Here is a 17,820-nt window from a genome sequence, read left to right as displayed (position 1 = left end):
GATCTCATCTTTGACTCTGGGAAATCACGTTCTTCCTTTTCCCATCCTGTAGAACTCCGGCGTTTTTGTGATAAACTAACAGGTTTCATAAGCTTGTTAGAGAGCATTAGTAAACAAACTACTTGACCTTCCCCAGGAATATGCACCAGATAAGTTAGAGATAAGGTTTTGCAGATAATCTGACTCAGCTTATAACACAATATCTTAAACTAGCTTCAGACATCTCCTGGAGTACAGTTCAGATATCATCCTAAAATAAGTGAATCATGACATAACTGTAGATGTACCAATACAAGACTAAAATGCTATGCTTTTAGTTGGATGTCTGATGGAACTGAGACATCCACAGCTCAGGTGGGAGACAGGACAACTATTTAGTGTATATAGTCCACAAGTGTTACTGAGCCACATGGAGAACACACCAAACATGTGGAAGAGGTTTCCTTGAAAATAACTAATATAAACAGACTGTCCCCAAGGTGAAACATGGCTCTGGGGATTTGTTTTTTCAGCAGGGACAAGGCTGGTTAAAGTTTAAAGGAAAATGTTTTTCAGCAAAATAGAATAGAATGGAATAGAAAATACCTTTATTGTTCCACAATGGGAAAATTCTGGTGTTTACAGCAGCAAAAAGATTATAGAAAAACTTGTTACACCAATGTAGACCTTAGAAAAGTGTATAAGAATAACATAATAGTAAAAACTTAAAAAAAGATAAACAACTGAAAGACTGTACTGTTAAGTGTTTTAACGATATAAATATGTGCACCTGGAGAATAAATAACCAATATACAGCTACGGACATTTTTAAAGTAATGCATATTTGAAATTAGCAGCAGCATTATAGAGTTGCAAAATGACTGCAGCATGTTATTTAAATGACTACAACAGAAACTGTGCAAAATTAGCATGGATGTAACAACTTATTGAGGTTGTTGGGAGCAATGATGGTTCTAAAGTTTTACAGCTGCTGGGAGGAAGGATCTGTGATAACGCTCCCGGGTGCATTTAGGGTGCAGCAGTCTATCTCTGAAGGAGCTCTCCAGTTCTGCAACAGCTTCATGCATGGGGTGGAGACATTATCTAACAGGGTATATATAAATACAGGTCAATGCTCAAAGAAAAGGCTCCAATAGACTTGATAATGTTTATAAGTACTGTTTGAAGATCTCTCTAATAAATCTTACTAAGTAAAGATGTGCAAGGAAAATGCACAAACATTTTACGGCACTAATTGTTGAGGAAAAACACTGAAGACTTACAGTATTTATACATTATTGTTGACACAGGGGGTTTGAGTAAAAATAATGTACCAAACTTTTCAGGGGTTTATTTTTAAAAACGATCTATTGTTTTCCCTCAGCTTCATATTTATACAGTGTGATATGCTGGTCTATCATAAATTGCTCCAATAGAATGGATTGAGCAATCTGTTTTTAAAGTGACATTTGAAAATTATGAATTAATTTTTAAGGAGCTGCACTCCATGTTATATAAACTTCTTAGTTAACAAACTTGCTTTTGCCTTTTTCCTTATTTTTTCTTTCATTTTCATATCTTTTTTTCCCTATTCTGATATGTGTGCATTTTAATTATACATTATACTTTTTTTTTATTTGTAAGCAAAGTTTACTTAGAACTAATGGAATATTACTAAGTCTCCACCCCATTTATTTAATTATTTATACAGAGATTTACTATTTTGGGTGTGTAAGGGTGAGCAAGCTGATACCTGTGTTTTTGCTGTTCTTGCTTTTATTATTGTTATTGCGGTTACCTACCTATGTGCATTTGGACTGTTTTCAACATCCTATCAAACTAAAATTGACAGAGTTCTTCTGAAAAAAGAATATTTTACTTGCACAAATGAAGTTGTCAATCATAAGTCCTCCAAGCAGATTAATATGTAGCATGAGGGCATGCTGCTATCTTATCATATATATACATTTTTACATGACATGCATTGCTTGAAAGATTTCCTGTCTTCATGGATTTTGCAATCGGAGATGTGCCCTGACAACTTGCAAAGAAAACAATTAACGCTGTGCCGTCTCTTCTTTTTGCAGATGAAAGAGACCGTGTGCAGAAAAAGACCTTTACAAAATGGATAAACCAGCATCTACTAAAGGTAAAAGATACTACAAGGCAGTAGTTTACATGATATAGATAAATGGATGTTTGTTAAAATGATTAGGGGCTTTAAAATTGTTGGGCCAGTCTGTTTGCTTCCACATTAACCAAATCCATTTTTATTTAACATGCTTAATAAATCGTTTACAGCCTCTGTTTTTATTATGTTCCAACATGTTAACATTCCTTCTGAGACATTATTAAAATTTGGCTGAAAGTTATTTAGGAGGAAACGTGTAGCTGCTCTGCTGCAGCAGCAGGTTTTCTTTTGTTGAGTTGGAATTAAAAATGCTTACTGTGTAGTTTTAACAGCGTTTGGAATTTAATGAAACACTTTAAAGGATAAACGAGCATTGACTTGTCTGATCTGTCACAGCTTTGAATATAAGCACATACAGTAGATAGGATATGAAAAATGTGTGTAAAAGTTTTTCTTCGATTGGATGAAGTAAATCACCATCATCTCTAAAATCAGATTAATCTGTGATGCCCTTCATCCTTTGGTTGTTCTTTAATTGCAGACATATGTTTTCAGATAAACTTAAGTTTGGACGTGTTAATGAAGACATTCTATGGGTTGCAATTTATGTATCTAATGTTTTTTTTGTATTAGTGTATTATTTTTACATTTATTTTAATATAATTCTTACAAAATCACGATAAAATGTTAAATTTTTGTCTTGCTCATTAATTTACTGTAGCACAATGATACAAAGCTAATCTTTATGCTAACAGACTTAACAAACCTATATGGTGTCACTGAAGGGAAAGTCTTGTGTTTTAGCAGTAAGAATATATTTACAACAAAAATTCATACAAATACAAAAACAATGGCATACTCAAATCAGGTGAAATGTGCAACTGAGTATGACTATTAGGAAAATTATTTGCTTGAGAAAACAGCAACAGAGTAGTTAAATTACCTCCTTGAAATAACATATGGTATAGAAACTCTGAAGTATTCAGCAATATGGATTTCTGGCCTTCTTTAGTTTTTTGTGTTTTAGTAGCATTGGGGACCAAAGTTGTAACATTTAATTGAATTAAATATAAGATAGATAATATCTCTGTAAGGGACTGAGCCAAAAGAATCAGAGAGGCACAGGGAAGTTTGAGGAAAAAATAGAAACAAATTTACTTACAACAAAATGATGAACTCTAAACATAAATCTGAGCCCAAAAGTAAAAGAGGTCAACAAAACCAAAACACAAGCAGCTGTAGTATTAATTGACCTAACAGACACTCAAGGGGAACATATATACTGGCTGATTGGGCCATTTTAACACAAGAGAGAATATTTACATAATTTACCTAAACAAGACTACAACAAAAACAACAAACTAAACTATACAATACCAAATCAGCAAACCTAAAGAAAATTATCTAAGTATTTAATCCCTCCAACTTTATTTAGAACAAAAACCTAATGGAAAAAAACGGAAAAACAAACTTTCACGCCTCTTCTAAAATAAGTGGAAGAGTCCAATTAAGTCTCAGTGCTACTGAGATTCTTTGCAGCTGGGACTCTTGCTTCACTGGCCCAGCCAAACCCACATGGCAGCCTCCCAGGAACCGGCAACTTGAAAGAAAAGTGGTAGTTTAAAGTAAACCATACAAGCAAAATGTGGCAAAAATAGTCAACCAAATATGTGCACCCAAACAGTTAACTGGTGCCAAATCATAAGTAAAGAGGAATAAAAAACAATATGGTAAACAAATATATAGTGCTACATTTAAATAAAAATAATTACCAGACCATTTATAGTGGGGCTGCACATGCTGCCACCACACTCTCCAAATCTTATATTATTATATAAATTGAGATTACCTAATATCAATATAAACAACTTAAAAACATCAGAAAGACTGGGAAGAATTACTCCAATAGATGCTTTACTTTACAAGTTTTTCTTTTTTAAATCATCCTGTTAAGATTTCTCTCCTTTTCTCTTACTCATGCCCGAGTTCCCCCTGCTCTAGTCATTAATTATGTTGTCCTCTTTGTTAATAAAAGGTTGGTTAATTTTGCACTTAGCATCTTCAATAAAACACAACAGATTCAAGCTGGATTTTGGCCACAGCGAGCGTTGACAAGTAGGGCGTTCTAGCTGAAACTAATCCTGGAGCTTAGCCCACCACTGAGCAAAGACTACAGCTGCATCCACAGGCTCTGTGTCTGTGGTAAACATCGTCACTTAAATGCAGTAATTATTGACTGAAACGTAAATCGAAATACCAAAACTGCATTTAAACGTTACATCACTATTACTGAATTAAACTAGATATATATTGATACTGATATTTGTCCATACCAAAGCTGTTTCAAATGTAATGCAATAACTCCTATTTTCTTTTTTTTGTAAGTGTGTTCTGACACTTTTGGCCCTCCATACAAACACTTCACTTGCAATCCTGGTAATGCAAACATAATGGTTTTTATTTGGCATTAAAGTCCTGAAAGTCCTCTGTGAAAGGAGGTCAACGGCATTACTGGACTTTTTTTGGACCAGGACAGAGTCTCTGGCTGTTGTTTAGCACTTCACTTAAGTTGCTAGATGAAGTGTTACACTGATAACCTTGGAAGACTTTGCTTTACCACTTCTCTATATATCATCATGGACTTAAATACCAGGACCACCTGAGCTTTTTTCCCCCAATGAATGTTATGCAAAACATGGATTTAACCTTGAATTTTCTCCTGATTTAAAACAGGATTGAAATGATACTTTAAGATTAAGATATAAACATTTATCCCCATTAGTATTTTAATAAATTTCCTTTAGCAAATTTCAGCAAAACCACTTTGTTTTTAATGCCTGCAACAAATTTCTGGCTTCTTAAAATTCTAAGTAGAGCCGGTACAGCCCATGTGATTGGTTTCCACCCTCAGATAAAGCTTTTAAGTGCAATCCATAAATTTTTGATAAGATTGAACTTGGCAATGTTCCAGAAGAGCTGTGTTAGTCTACTTTGTCGATTTTAACATCAGTTTCATTCACTGTTTGATGCAGCTGTCCTGTTAGAACACCCAGTTGTTTCTGCTTTAAATGATCCGGTACTTGCTTTCAAGGGATTTTAAATGTTTTGGAGCTAAGACTTGTTTCTCATTAAAACATTGATACTGTGCAAAGCAACAGGGCCACCAGCAGAAAAGCAGGCTTCACTACGATTTTACTGTATATAAAGAGTATGATATTTTCTATCCAAAGCCTATGCTTAAAGAGGCATTACTACGTTTTCTAATTATACTACCAAATGTGACAAAAAACACAGAGCTACTGTCCTCTTCTGCTCATTCTTGTTGCTCGGGCTCATACTTGACAACTTTTTTATTGTTTTTTATTTCATTTTTTTCTATTTTCACCTTACCTGGAGTTACCATTGGTGTCTGAGTTGAGCTGGATGCTGGTTGCTTCTGAAGTATCTATAAAATCCATCTTTAATATAACGCTTTCACTGTTTGCGAGGCTGGACCTGTTCAACATCGATGCATTTATCATTACATCCGCCAAACAGCACGGGAACTTGCAACCTGAAGTAAATTCAGGAAAATAGGCTGCAGGCTTATAGATGCATCAGTGCTGAAGTACTGAGGTGTCATTCTGCTCATCAAATGGTGTTTTAGTCATAAAGGGTCAAATAAAAGGTTATTTTTGTCTCATATGTCTATAAAACATTTCTCTTAGGGATTTTTCTCTTGTCTTAGAGGGCAGCTAAATTTCAATTAATTGTAAATATGTTGTTTTTGGAGCAGGTGCTTCTTTCTTGCTCAGGTAATTAGTGGATGTTGACATTAAATTCCCATCCTTGTTGACGTGGACACCAGTTTCTTAGGATCTTCATGTTCATGACAGGCTTTATTATTGGTTTAATACAACTTTGTGTTGAAATAGGACAATGTTACCAAACACACATCAACCAGCTTTAGGCTGGAATAGAACTGGGTCATAAGCACTCTTTTGAACACTGTTTTAATGATTCAATTCAAATATCTCAGTCAGTCAATCCGTCCAAATATCACCCTGTAGTATGTAACCAGTTCTGACCTAACGAAAATCTCAGCCATGTGGGAGCTCAGTCTTTGTCTTGAAACAATACAAGAGCAATGGACATCACATCATAATAGCATACAATTGTAATCAAGTTACTGAATATTCCAATACATTTTCCAGCCCCTTTTTTATTTAGTTCACAGGATCTCCGTCACTATTTTTGAGCTTTAGCATCTTGATCACTTGGGAAGTCTTTTGAATAACCCAGAACCAATGTTGGCCTTTAGAATCGGCATGCATGACTCTTAAAAAAGAAAGCCCATATAATCTTTGTCTTTGTAGAAAAAAGTGAAACAAGATAATGAGACACTAAATTGTAGGTAAATGAAATACAATTAATTAATGTATTCTAGAAATCGTGCAGTTGTACACTTCTTTGGAAGGATGAAATAGAAAAGTAGGATCATAATAAATTATTAAACAGCAGATAATTTGATTTTTTTAAAAGTTGACTAAATCCCATACTGCTTGTGAATAACTTAAATAAAATATACAGGTGCTGGTCATAAAATTAGAATATCATGAAAAAGTAGTTTGATTTCAGTAATTCCATTTAAAAAGTGAAACTTGTATATTATATTCATACATTACATACAAACTCATATATTTCAGATGTTTATTTTGTTTAATTTTGATGATTACAAATGACAACAAATGAAAATCTCAAATTCATCATATCAGAAAATTAGAATATTACTGAAGACCAATAAAAACAAAGGATTTATAGAAATGTTGGCCAACTGAAAAGTATGAACATGAAAAGTATGAGCATGTACAGCACTCAGTATTTAGTTGGGCCTCCTTTGGCCTGTATTACTGCAGCAATGCGGCGTGGCATGGAGTCGATCAGTCTGTGGCACTGCTCAGGTGTTATGATAGCCCAGGTTGCTCTAATAGTGGCTTTTAGCTCTTCTGAATTGTTGGGTCTGGTGTATTGCATCTTCTTCTTCACAATACCCCATAGATTTTCTATGGGGTTAAGGTCAGGAGAGTTTGCTGGCCAATTAAGAACAGGGATACCATGGTCCTTCAACCAGGTACTGGTAGCTTTGGCACTGTGTGCAGGTGCCAAGTCCTGTTGGAAAATGAAATCTGCATCTCCAAAAAGTTGGTCAGCTGCAGGAAGCATGAAGTGCTCTAAAACTTCCTGGTATGTGGCTGCGTTGACCCTGGACCTCAGAAAACACAATGGACCAACACCAGCAGATGACATGGCACCCCAAACCATCACTGACTGTGGAAACTTTACACTGGACTTCAAGCAACGTGGATGAAGTGCCTCTCTTCTTTTCCTCCAGACTCTGGGACCTTGATTTCCAAAGGAAATGCAAAATTTACTTTCATCAGAGAACATGACTTTGGACCACTCACCAGCAGTCCAGTCCTGTTTCTCTTTAGCCCAGGCAAGACGCTTGTGACGCTGTCTGTGGTTCAAGAGTGGCTTGACACAAGGAATGCGACAGCAGAAACCCATGTCTTTCATACGTCTGTGTGTGGTGGTTCTTGAAGCACTCACTCCAGCTGCAGTCCACTCTTTGTGAATCTCCCCCACATTTTTGAATGGGTTTTGTTTCACAATCCTCTCCAGGGTGCGGTTATCTCTCTTGCTTGTACACTTTTTTCGACCACATCTTTTCCTTCCCTTCGCCTCTCTATTAATGTGCTTGGACACTGAGCTCTGTGAACAGCCAGCCTCTTTAGCGATGACCTTTTGTGTCTTGCCCTCCTTGTGCAAGGTGTCGATGGTCGTCTTTTGGACAACTGTCAAGTCAGCAGTCTTCCCCATGATTGTGTAGCCTATAGAACTAGACTGAAAGACCATTTAAAGGCTTTTGCAGGTGGTTTGAGTTAATTAGCTGATTAGAGTGTGGCACCAGGGGCCATCAATTTTGAACCTTTTCACAATATTCTAATTTTCTGATATGATGAATTTGAGATTTTCATTTGTTGTCATTTGTAATCATCAAAATTAAACAAAATAAACATCTGAAATATATGAGTTTGTATGTAATGTATGAATATAATATACAAGTTTCACTTTTTAAATGGAATTACTGAAATCAATCCACTTTTTCATGATATTCTAATTTTATGACCAGCACCTGTACACAAATACACTTAATTAGGCATTGTCTGTGTAAAACTATTAATATTTGAAGCTTGCAGACATTTGATTTCCTCTCCCATTTCTGCAGGTACGAAAGCATATCAATGACCTGTATGAAGACTTGAGAGATGGACATAACCTGATCACACTGTTGGAGGTCTTGTCTGGAGACACGTTGGTGAGTTTGTGTTTTTTGTTGTTGTGTTTGGTGTTACATAAAAAAGATGAGGGTTCAGATTTACATGGAAAAAGATGTGATTATGTTTTTGCTCGTGTGAAGCTTCATGTTGATGCTCAAGTTGGTAAACTTTCAGATAGATCAGTCAGATAAATCAATGTTGCACGATTATACCATAAAAAATTCCTAGTTTGTGAACTCCTTCACTAACAATGGCAATAAACCTGATTCTGATTCTGAAAAACAGGACATACAGAGAAACCTGTGTGTTGTCATGCATAGCAGACCATCAGTCAGTTTGGATATCCTGACACTTCTCTTTTTGTACTTATGTAACTTTAACTTGGCCTAAGTAAGAGAGGGGAATCCTGTGATTGTATTCCCTATAATCAGCTTTTCTGCCTATTCACTAAAACTAGATAAAAAAAAGAAAATAAATAAATAAATTTCTATGCAGCATCTTAAACTACTGAATTCAGTACACAGAACAAGTTCTAAATCTAAATTGATAAAAATTTTAGTATTTATTTGTTTATTTTCTTTTGAGGGTTAGGATTCAATTTCCATCTGGGATCAAGTATTTTGGACTTTAATTGAACATGAATTTACCTAAAGCTCAGTTTGGAGAGTTTGAACAGGAATGTGATGTAACTATTAAACTTTAAGAATATGCTGCAGATCAGCATTCCAACACCTTACTGCACTTTGTAAATAATATATATATATATATATTTTAAAAAGATGATAAAAAATCTGAAGCTGAAATTTGATAATCTTTCATCAAATGTTTAGTTAGACGATGATTTGTGAGGTCACTAAGTCTCCTCCCTTCAATTGAAGACCACCCTTTGATCTCAAGGATCTCTTTAAACCATATTAGTTTGTGAAGCACAGAAAGTTTAGGTGACCTTATTACACACAAAGGGAAAACATCATCTTCTTTAACTTGTTTAATAATCTTTCTCATATTAGCGTCAAGGTACTGCAGGTATCAGATCTATACCACACTGAAGGCTCCCTTGAATTTCATAATAAAAAATGGCTAATGAGATGCATTACTTTTAAAATCTTGCTTTTATTTCAATCAGTGATGATTGAGAGTTCACTTTAATTTAAGGGCAACACGATTCAAGCTGTGAAAAGTCTTGTAAAACAAATGTTTCACAGGAAGCAGTGAAAATATAACAAACTAAATGTTTGCTGTTAGTGGTGTTAAGCATTAAGTTAGTTTATCAGTTCTAAGTACACATCTAAGAATGGAAAGTGATAAACTCATGTCCCGCTGCTTTATGAAAGCCCAATAAGTTTATTGGTGGAAAAAATCCATAAAAAAAAAAAAAAATCTTTATAAACACCAAATTCCATTTTCTGGATTTTATTGATCAGCCAGCCCTAACCAATTTGTTGGTACCCCTCTTCAAACTTGGAAGCAAAGTCCAGTGGTTTGTTTTTTTAACTTTTTTGGAACAACTATGACCTGGATGACTGAGAATCTTCACCAGCATGTTGGTACCCCTCGTTCAGTGAAAGAAAGACCCATAATAGTCACAGAAATAACTTAATAAATGGTAAATGGTAAATGGCATGTACTTATATAGCGCCTTTATTCAAGTCAGGAGACTTGACCAAAGCGCTTTACACTACATTCATTCACCCATTCACACACACACACTCACACAATGTAGCTTGTTCATTTTCATAAAATCTATCAATTTTATGAAAATGAACAAATACAATAAGACATACAACCATGCGCACACACTCACACCTAAGGACGATTTAGAGATGCCAATTATCCTAAAAGTCACGTTTGTGTCTGTGTGAGGAAGCCGGTGTACCTGGACCCCACCCACACAAGCATGTGGAGAATCACTGGATGAAAAGCAAAGTTAAAGACTTTCATTTGTTAATTTTTTTAATAGAATTTCTTTTAGTATTACTTTTGTCAAATTTAAGTTATTTTGTGACAATTGTGGGTTTTTCATACATTTAACAAGGAGTACCAACAGTTCTGTCCATGTGTGTATATGTTTCCTTAAAATCCTAAACCTCTGGTGTCTGGGCTTGTAAATGGGAGGATCATGTGCCTCTTCTAGTTTCTTCTTGTGGAAGAACAAGCACTATCTTTGCCTTCATCGGCTTATCAGCAGCATGAGAGGATGATGCTATGAGGGTAGATCTGTGTAGGATGTTTGCCTTTGTGTAGTGTACCTTTAAATAGAGTATCCTACACTATAACTAGAATTAATTAATGCTTACAAAATCTAAAATTTGCTTTTACAGATTAGTCAAAAGTAGTTGAACTGACAAGACATTATTAGGAATGGTCCCATCTGTTAAGGGAAAGGAGGGGAATTCAGCAGAACCTTCTAACCTGATAGGTTCTAAGCAAGTTTGGCTTTTGTTTAAAAGACAATGAAACAAAACTACAGCTGCAAAGGAGAGGAAGGTGGCAAAGGAGAAGATTGTCGCTTTAGTTAATTCGTAAGTTTATATGAAGTCTTCTTTGGTAGGCCATTTTTACATTTATTAAAGGCACTCTCCTCTGTGTCGTTCAATTTTTAGATCACAAAAATAAGATTCTTCCTGATCAACATCACACTCCTACACTGAACTGTAATAATATGTCTTCTGAATGACAGTTTTACAGCAGAAACTGAATTTCAGAAAGTAGAAAAACAAAACAAAACTACACACGTAAGAATGAAGTTTTATATACCTAGAAAAGTTGAAACATTTTAAGTGGCCGCTTTGACATTTATCAGCTTCACTGAATATGTATTTATAATATCTAAAAGACATTTCTTCATTGTCAAAATAATACAAATGCTGACCAGTAACAATAGGAATATGGAGATTTATAATTCATTTCTAGACATCCAGAATCTTTATTCTAGATGTGAAGAATGTAATCTTGTTTAAAAGGGTCATATTTACAAGGAACAATGTTTTTTTTCTTCAGATATCTGCAATACATATTCGGTAAATATAATATATATCAAAATGGCAGGCCATAGCCTGTTGTGACCACAATAGCATTATGTGTTTATTTCTTGAATTGCAGTAGATCAAAGTATATTTAGGAGAAATCATCTGGCAGTGAAGATAAAGAATAAAACCGTTGTTCTAATAGATAGGACCTGTACATCAACTCATTGGGTTCCTCCTCATGTTGATTTTGTCTTCTTTTACACAGTAAATACTAAGTGGCTATTTCCAGCCACTTAGGATGTCATCATCCTAATAAAAGGTCATTATTAGCAGTTATCAGTCCCATAAATGGCTTCATATTGTGCCTCCTACCTACCAGTAGGCTCAGTAGGTTGTTATCACCAAGTGAATCCTAATCCCAACCCTAAGGTAACTCCTTTTCTAGCCACGAAATTAATTAATCTATTTATGTGTAACCTGAAAATAATTCTGTGGTTCTTCATGTACTGCAAAAATAAATAAATAGAAATAAAATAATCTGCATGTTGCTCATATTAAACAAACCAAACACAAGTAAACCTCATATCCTGTCAACTGAGTTGTAGAATCTTCTCCCTATAAATACTTAATTCTATGTGAAAATGTGCCGCTCATTCTTTGATTAGATCCTCATCAAATGGACATACAGTGTTTGTTTTTAAAACCAAATGTGCCTAACGGACCTAGTCAATGATTTATTTCATGAACAAAACTAAAAACAAAAATCTGACTAAATCAGAAAATAAAACAGCGTGATTGGCTCTAAGGAGAGCAGAGACAGAAGACACTCTGAGTTTACTGAACAAAACCTGCTTCTGACTAGGTTAGCTGTGGGGAGAATGTTACCACGGCAAGGTTGCGTAAACTCTGTGAAATGGAAAACTCAGTTTCCCATATTTCAGGTTTAGAAAACTTAGGGTTTTCAGTAAACCTGCTTCGGGAAACGGATGCCAGATTACTTGTTTTTTTCTCTTAAATCCAAGGTTTTCTGTAAAACAGTTAATAAAAGTTTACTGGTTGTATTATTATTATTATATATGTAATTGTATATCCTTGTTGATATATGTACAAGAGATGCATTTGTATGTGGAATAGAAATGATGGAGACAATTATTCTTCTGTGTCATTTTATACACAAAAAAGATTAAAATGTGACTTGATACCTTTTTTAATTATGTAAATATTCATTGACTGTTTTATATTTTGATAATATACTAACCAATTTATGGTGGAAGTCATATCTAGGTTATCTAATTGAAGTAAAGCGCAACAGTTGTGATTATTTCTAGGATGAATCATTCAGCTGATTTATTTTATTTGAATATGTCTAACAACTCTTAAGGCCTACATCAGTGTACTACACATCCATTTAGTCACTTTTTGATTCAAAGAATGAGAGTTAACCCTCCAAATACTTTAATTCCCCCTTCCACAAATGTTACTTTAATCCTTTAAGTACCTGTTTGTCTTTTCTGTTTACATCTCACTTTTCCTCATCTTCTCCATTATATGACTGTGTCTGTCCATTGTCCAACTTCCTTATGGTTTCGTTGCTGTGTGTGTGTGTGTCCATGTCTTCCTTTTCTTCCTCATGTGTTGCCTTTTCGATGATAAAGCGAAGGGAGCGTGATTTTCTGAAGACGTTGCGGTTGGTGAGTGGGAGAGAAGCATGTGCGGTTGAGCAGCATGGAGACACGGTGGATGATGATGATGATGATAAGGGGGTACGTGTGTTCTGCCCCCCCTTAAAATACCCCACTAATTTAGCTCATGTTGTTCCCTTTAAATAGAAGCATAGGATGATTTTTATTCTCATAGGAGTTGTTACTTTTTTCTCTAGTTGATACTGAGATGTATTTTACTCATTTTCATTTTTGCTTTGGGACTTTTTTGATGAATACATAATAGGATTTTGTATATATTTTATACTTGAAATAAAATAATTTTCCTCAATAAAGTGTATAACTTTTTGACAAAAACAAAAATGGGTGATCAGCCACCCATGCTTAAAATAACATTAAAAAAGTCTCCCCTTCATCGCCACTTCACTAGTTCTAGGCATTATGACATCATATAGTTAGCTCTGTCTGAATCTCCATGGCGATTCAGACATTTTGTCTTTGACTTGAAGTTATGAATAGGAAATATTTTTCTTCCGAGGTCTCCTGAATGGCCTTCACATAATAAAAGAGCTTGGTTTGTTGGTGCCATTGCTTTGCTGCAGAGAGGAACAGGGAGGCTGGATGCAGTTCAAGCCTTTCACTTCTACTTCTGCTGCTGCATCGTGGCTTGAATGCATTTTCCATTCCATTACCTCATCATGCTGTGGCCTGTAACCATTCATGAGTATTTGCCACTGGTAATCATATAATACAGCACTGTATAATCTTTGGTGGCACTGAATACTGAATAGACATGAATTTCCTAATTTTTTTCTGTTCTGCTTACTTGTCTTCGAGGTTTAGATTTTTTTTTTTGTTTTGTTTTCAACTAACCTGTACAGCTTGAGTTGATAGGAATTATTGAGCACAAGGGTGGTTCACCACAATTAGTTCATAGTCTGCACACAGTTTGAATGGATTTTAAATGGCAACTCTTGTGGATTCTATGTCTGTTAGTTGTGTGTTCTTTTCTACTTCATCAGATCTGGGGTAAGATGCATGTTCTGTGTCATTTGTTCTTTACTAATCATTTACTGAAATTAAGTATCTGATGAAGCATATGGTTATTGTTCCTTGTTTGTCTTCACAGCCCCGGGAGAGGGGAAGGATGCGTTTCCACAAGCTTCAAAATGTACAAATAGCTTTGGATTATTTAAAGAGGCGACAGGTAAGGATCTGGTCATACTTATTCTTCAGACTGTTATCTTATTTTGAAATAAAAGAATTTGAGGGGAAAAAATACCTTTTGGTCAGTGCTGGAACATGATGTAGTTTGTACTCAAGAAATCTAAAACAAAATTAGAGAGGTACGGATTTATGGTCAGTTTCTGATTATTAGTTTTTAAAAAACTTTAACCTGGCAAAATACTTTTTGGCCACTTTCTTTTCAATGTTAATCTTTTCTTTTCTATTTTTTTCTTATTTTTAGCTCTCCTCTATTGAATAGTTAATAATTGCTTATATTTGGAGCAAGGGGTTTTCCATAACATATGTTTGAAAGAGGAGCAGCGGTAATGATAAGTTTTAGACATTTCTATTGCTAAGGGTGATATTTTAACGTGTCTTTTGCAAAGTAGCCACTAGCATGATTAGAAAAGTTTATTTATGACTGTAGACATCAGTCTTTCCTCAAAAAATTTTAGATTCTCAAAAGGCTGCAAACATTCCCACTACTAGAGCATCCCAAGACAGGCAGAAGTTGAACCACTAAAGGTCAATTTGCTAACTTGGCAAAATGCCCCAAAGCCAGGTCTGAATGGATGATCAGTGATACATTTTTTCTTAAGTTTGTGATTAAATGACCAGATTGGTAAAAGTACTAAATGGGTAATATCTAAAATAACCAGCACCTGCAAAAGTCTTTTTGCTCTGGCACCCTGACTAAAGCCTCCATATTTTTTTATGTTTTGCATTTCATGGCTTCATCTTGAGATACTTCACTAATAATGAAAATCCTGGTGTTAATTTCTTTGCATCCACACCAGAGTACTGTGGTTGGTTTGATCAATATATGCATAGTTTAATGCATTTTAATTATTTACGTTCAACCAAAATGTTTTTTTCTGCTCGGAAATGAGACAGAGATCTCTAAACGATATAAATCAAAGAATGTGTCAATTCTATAAAATTATATATCTTTTTGTGAACATTTTATAAAAAAAGTTCATTTAATTTGTAACATAAATAAACCATTGTTGAAATTACAGTGGTCAGACCGTTTTGTGATATAAATTGGCAGTTTTTTCTAATTTTCCTATAGGCAGTATTAATGATTTGTCTATGACAAATTATTAAAACTGCTAAAAGACAGAAGATTCTAGAAGGGAGCTACGGGAAGGAGAATAACACAAGGGGGCAACAGAGGGTAAACAGAAATACATAAGACCTCAAGTAAAACCAAAACAACTAGAATGATACAAAAAGAAAATAGAACTAACGAAAAACTCAAAAATAAAACTTAAACAGAACCTAAACCATGACAGATGAGCTCCAAGTTTTCGAGGTTGGAACGCCTGCTTGCTCTCCATCATAGCTGGCTGTGTTACAGCAATCATAATAATTTTATTTCAAGTGATAAGAAACATTTTGGTAAAAGATGACTTTAAACCTAAATTTATTAGATATATGATAAATGTTTAGCTCAACTGTGTAATAACTTTAGACTAATTTCCGTAAATAAAATTAACAGCTCATGTGCAAATCTATATTTTGTTGATTGATTGATTTACAAGATATTCTCAGCTATTTCGTCATGAATAAACACTTTGATATGAAATACAAACAGTTATTTGTACATTTTTTTTTTACTTTACCTTAAATATATATTAAGTACTTGAGATGGTAATGGTACCATATAATTTCTGAAAAATACAATTCATTTTAGAAAGATTTTAGAGCTCTGGGTTGCATCCCCTCCCCCTCAGCTATATGCAGGCTGTTCAGAAGAACACAGCTTCATTGAGCTGTAGCCAGATGTGAATACAACCAGACACAAAGGATTCATGCATTATACAAATGAGTAGTAGTATTGTTTCTGTTGCTAAACGGAATCAGTGACAAAATACATTCATGCCAGTGTTGCTAGATGTAAAATCATCTAACTATCAAAGCTCCTTTGAATCCACCTCGCCACTGTTAAAAGGGCTGTCAGGAACTAATGAAGGCTCTTCATAAACCAGACTGTGTTCAGACTTTGATCTCTCCTTCACATTTTATTTGAAAGACACCTATAAATGCTCATCATTTTCTGATTCTGGTATGTGGTAATGTCCTAACAAGTTTAGATCATTTCCTAAGGTAAAGTCATTCATGCACAGAGTTCAACTGAAATCTTCCTGCTTATGATGTCTAGAGTAGGGTGCCACCTTGTGGTGTTTATTAAACATGACTAGCTTATATGAACATGGAGTGTTGATTATTCTGTGGGTTATTTTTACAGCTAAAGATAAGGTGTCTGTTATAAATGTACAGCATCAGCCGCAGAGTCAGAATGCTAATTTTGCAAATGGCATTTCAATGTATGTGTGATAATAACTGTATATTTTCTATCCCTAGGTCAAACTTGTAAATATCAGGAATGACGACATCACGGATGGCAATCCAAAACTGACCCTGGGATTGATCTGGACCATCATTTTGCACTTTCAGGTAAGTGAGATGCATCTACGAGACACATATTTACCAGTTGTTTTCATCTATAGACTTAAATTTCTATTTGTTCATATTTTAGAAACAGCCCAACCTCAGTTAGATTGGATTGAAAGCATCTATGAACATCAATTTGCAAGGATTTGGATTTATGTATCAGTACTGACAGATCATTCTGAGAAATAAATATGTTAAGAGCTAAACCCCTTAACTTTGAGCTCTAGGCTTTATGTTAGGATCTTTGCACTGCTGAAAGGTAAATCTCTACCCCAGTATCAAGCATCTTAAAACTTCTAACAAGTTTCTTTCTTTAGGTGTGCTGTGTATGTAGCTCCATCCATCTTCCTATCAACTCTGACTCCTTTTTCTTTGCTAAAGAAAAACATTCCCATAGCATTAGCTCCTCCCACTGCCTTGTTTGACTATGGGGTGGAGCGATTGGAGGAATATGTTGTGTAAGTTGTCATGTAGGGTGAAAAAGTTAATTTTTCATTTAATCCTGCTTGCTCACCTTCCTCTAAATGTTTTAGGTTGTCCCTTTCATTGTTTGTGGCAGTAAAAGGTAATTTATTTCAAAGGTATTTTTATTTTGACCACTCTCATCCTGTCCGCTCCTCCGATGCAGTACTGCCATAGAGATCTCCTGACAGTAATTTGAGGATTTCAGAGAAAAGGGCTCTGGGTACAAAACCTTTTTAGAACAAAAAGATTTAAGAAATCATAAATAATAATATGTTAACTAATATGTAAAACAAGTAAATGGGTATAAATACTTTAGCAAGACTCTAGATGTGCCCTTTGATCATTGGTTCATACGTTTTATATGAACAATTTAACTTTTATTTTAAAGAATTTAATGATACAAACATTTTTACAGCCGAATAATTTTAGGTGGTCACATACTATGACGTTACGAATTACTATGCTAGTAGCTCCCTCTGATTGCATATAAAGATCTTAATTAAATAATCACTCCTTTTTGGCTTATTTTATTCCTGTGTTTTACATCTTCTATTGCTTTTTATACCCATACCTAAGTCTGAGTGACCTGAAGTGTTATATAAGTGCATGTG

General features: G+C 34.8%; 1 protein-coding gene across 2 annotated transcripts in view; it reads left to right on the top strand.

The window, feature by feature from the left end:
* Positions 1 to 17,820, top strand: part of dst (dystonin) — a 130,676-nt gene that overhangs the window by 26,207 nt on the left and 86,649 nt on the right. The window contains exons 5-9 of one of the 2 annotated variants that reach the window (XM_038296257.1): positions 2,067 to 2,128; positions 8,379 to 8,468; positions 13,055 to 13,162; positions 14,190 to 14,267; positions 16,655 to 16,747. In XM_038296257.1, the coding sequence (XP_038152185.1) occupies positions 2,067 to 2,128; positions 8,379 to 8,468; positions 13,055 to 13,162; positions 14,190 to 14,267; positions 16,655 to 16,747 (431 nt within the window). The remainder of the gene's footprint in view (positions 1 to 2,066; positions 2,129 to 8,378; positions 8,469 to 13,054; positions 13,163 to 14,189; positions 14,268 to 16,654; positions 16,748 to 17,820) is intronic. The other variant, XM_038296256.1, reaches the window with a different exon arrangement.

This window comes from Cyprinodon tularosa, unplaced genomic scaffold (genome assembly GCF_016077235.1).
Source record: "Cyprinodon tularosa strain WSP-4 unplaced genomic scaffold, ASM1607723v1 ctg37, whole genome shotgun sequence".
NCBI lineage: Eukaryota > Metazoa > Chordata > Actinopteri > Cyprinodontiformes > Cyprinodontidae > Cyprinodon > Cyprinodon tularosa.
The sequence above is the reverse complement of the archived record's forward strand: the minus strand, read 5'-3'. Positions and strand labels throughout refer to the sequence as shown.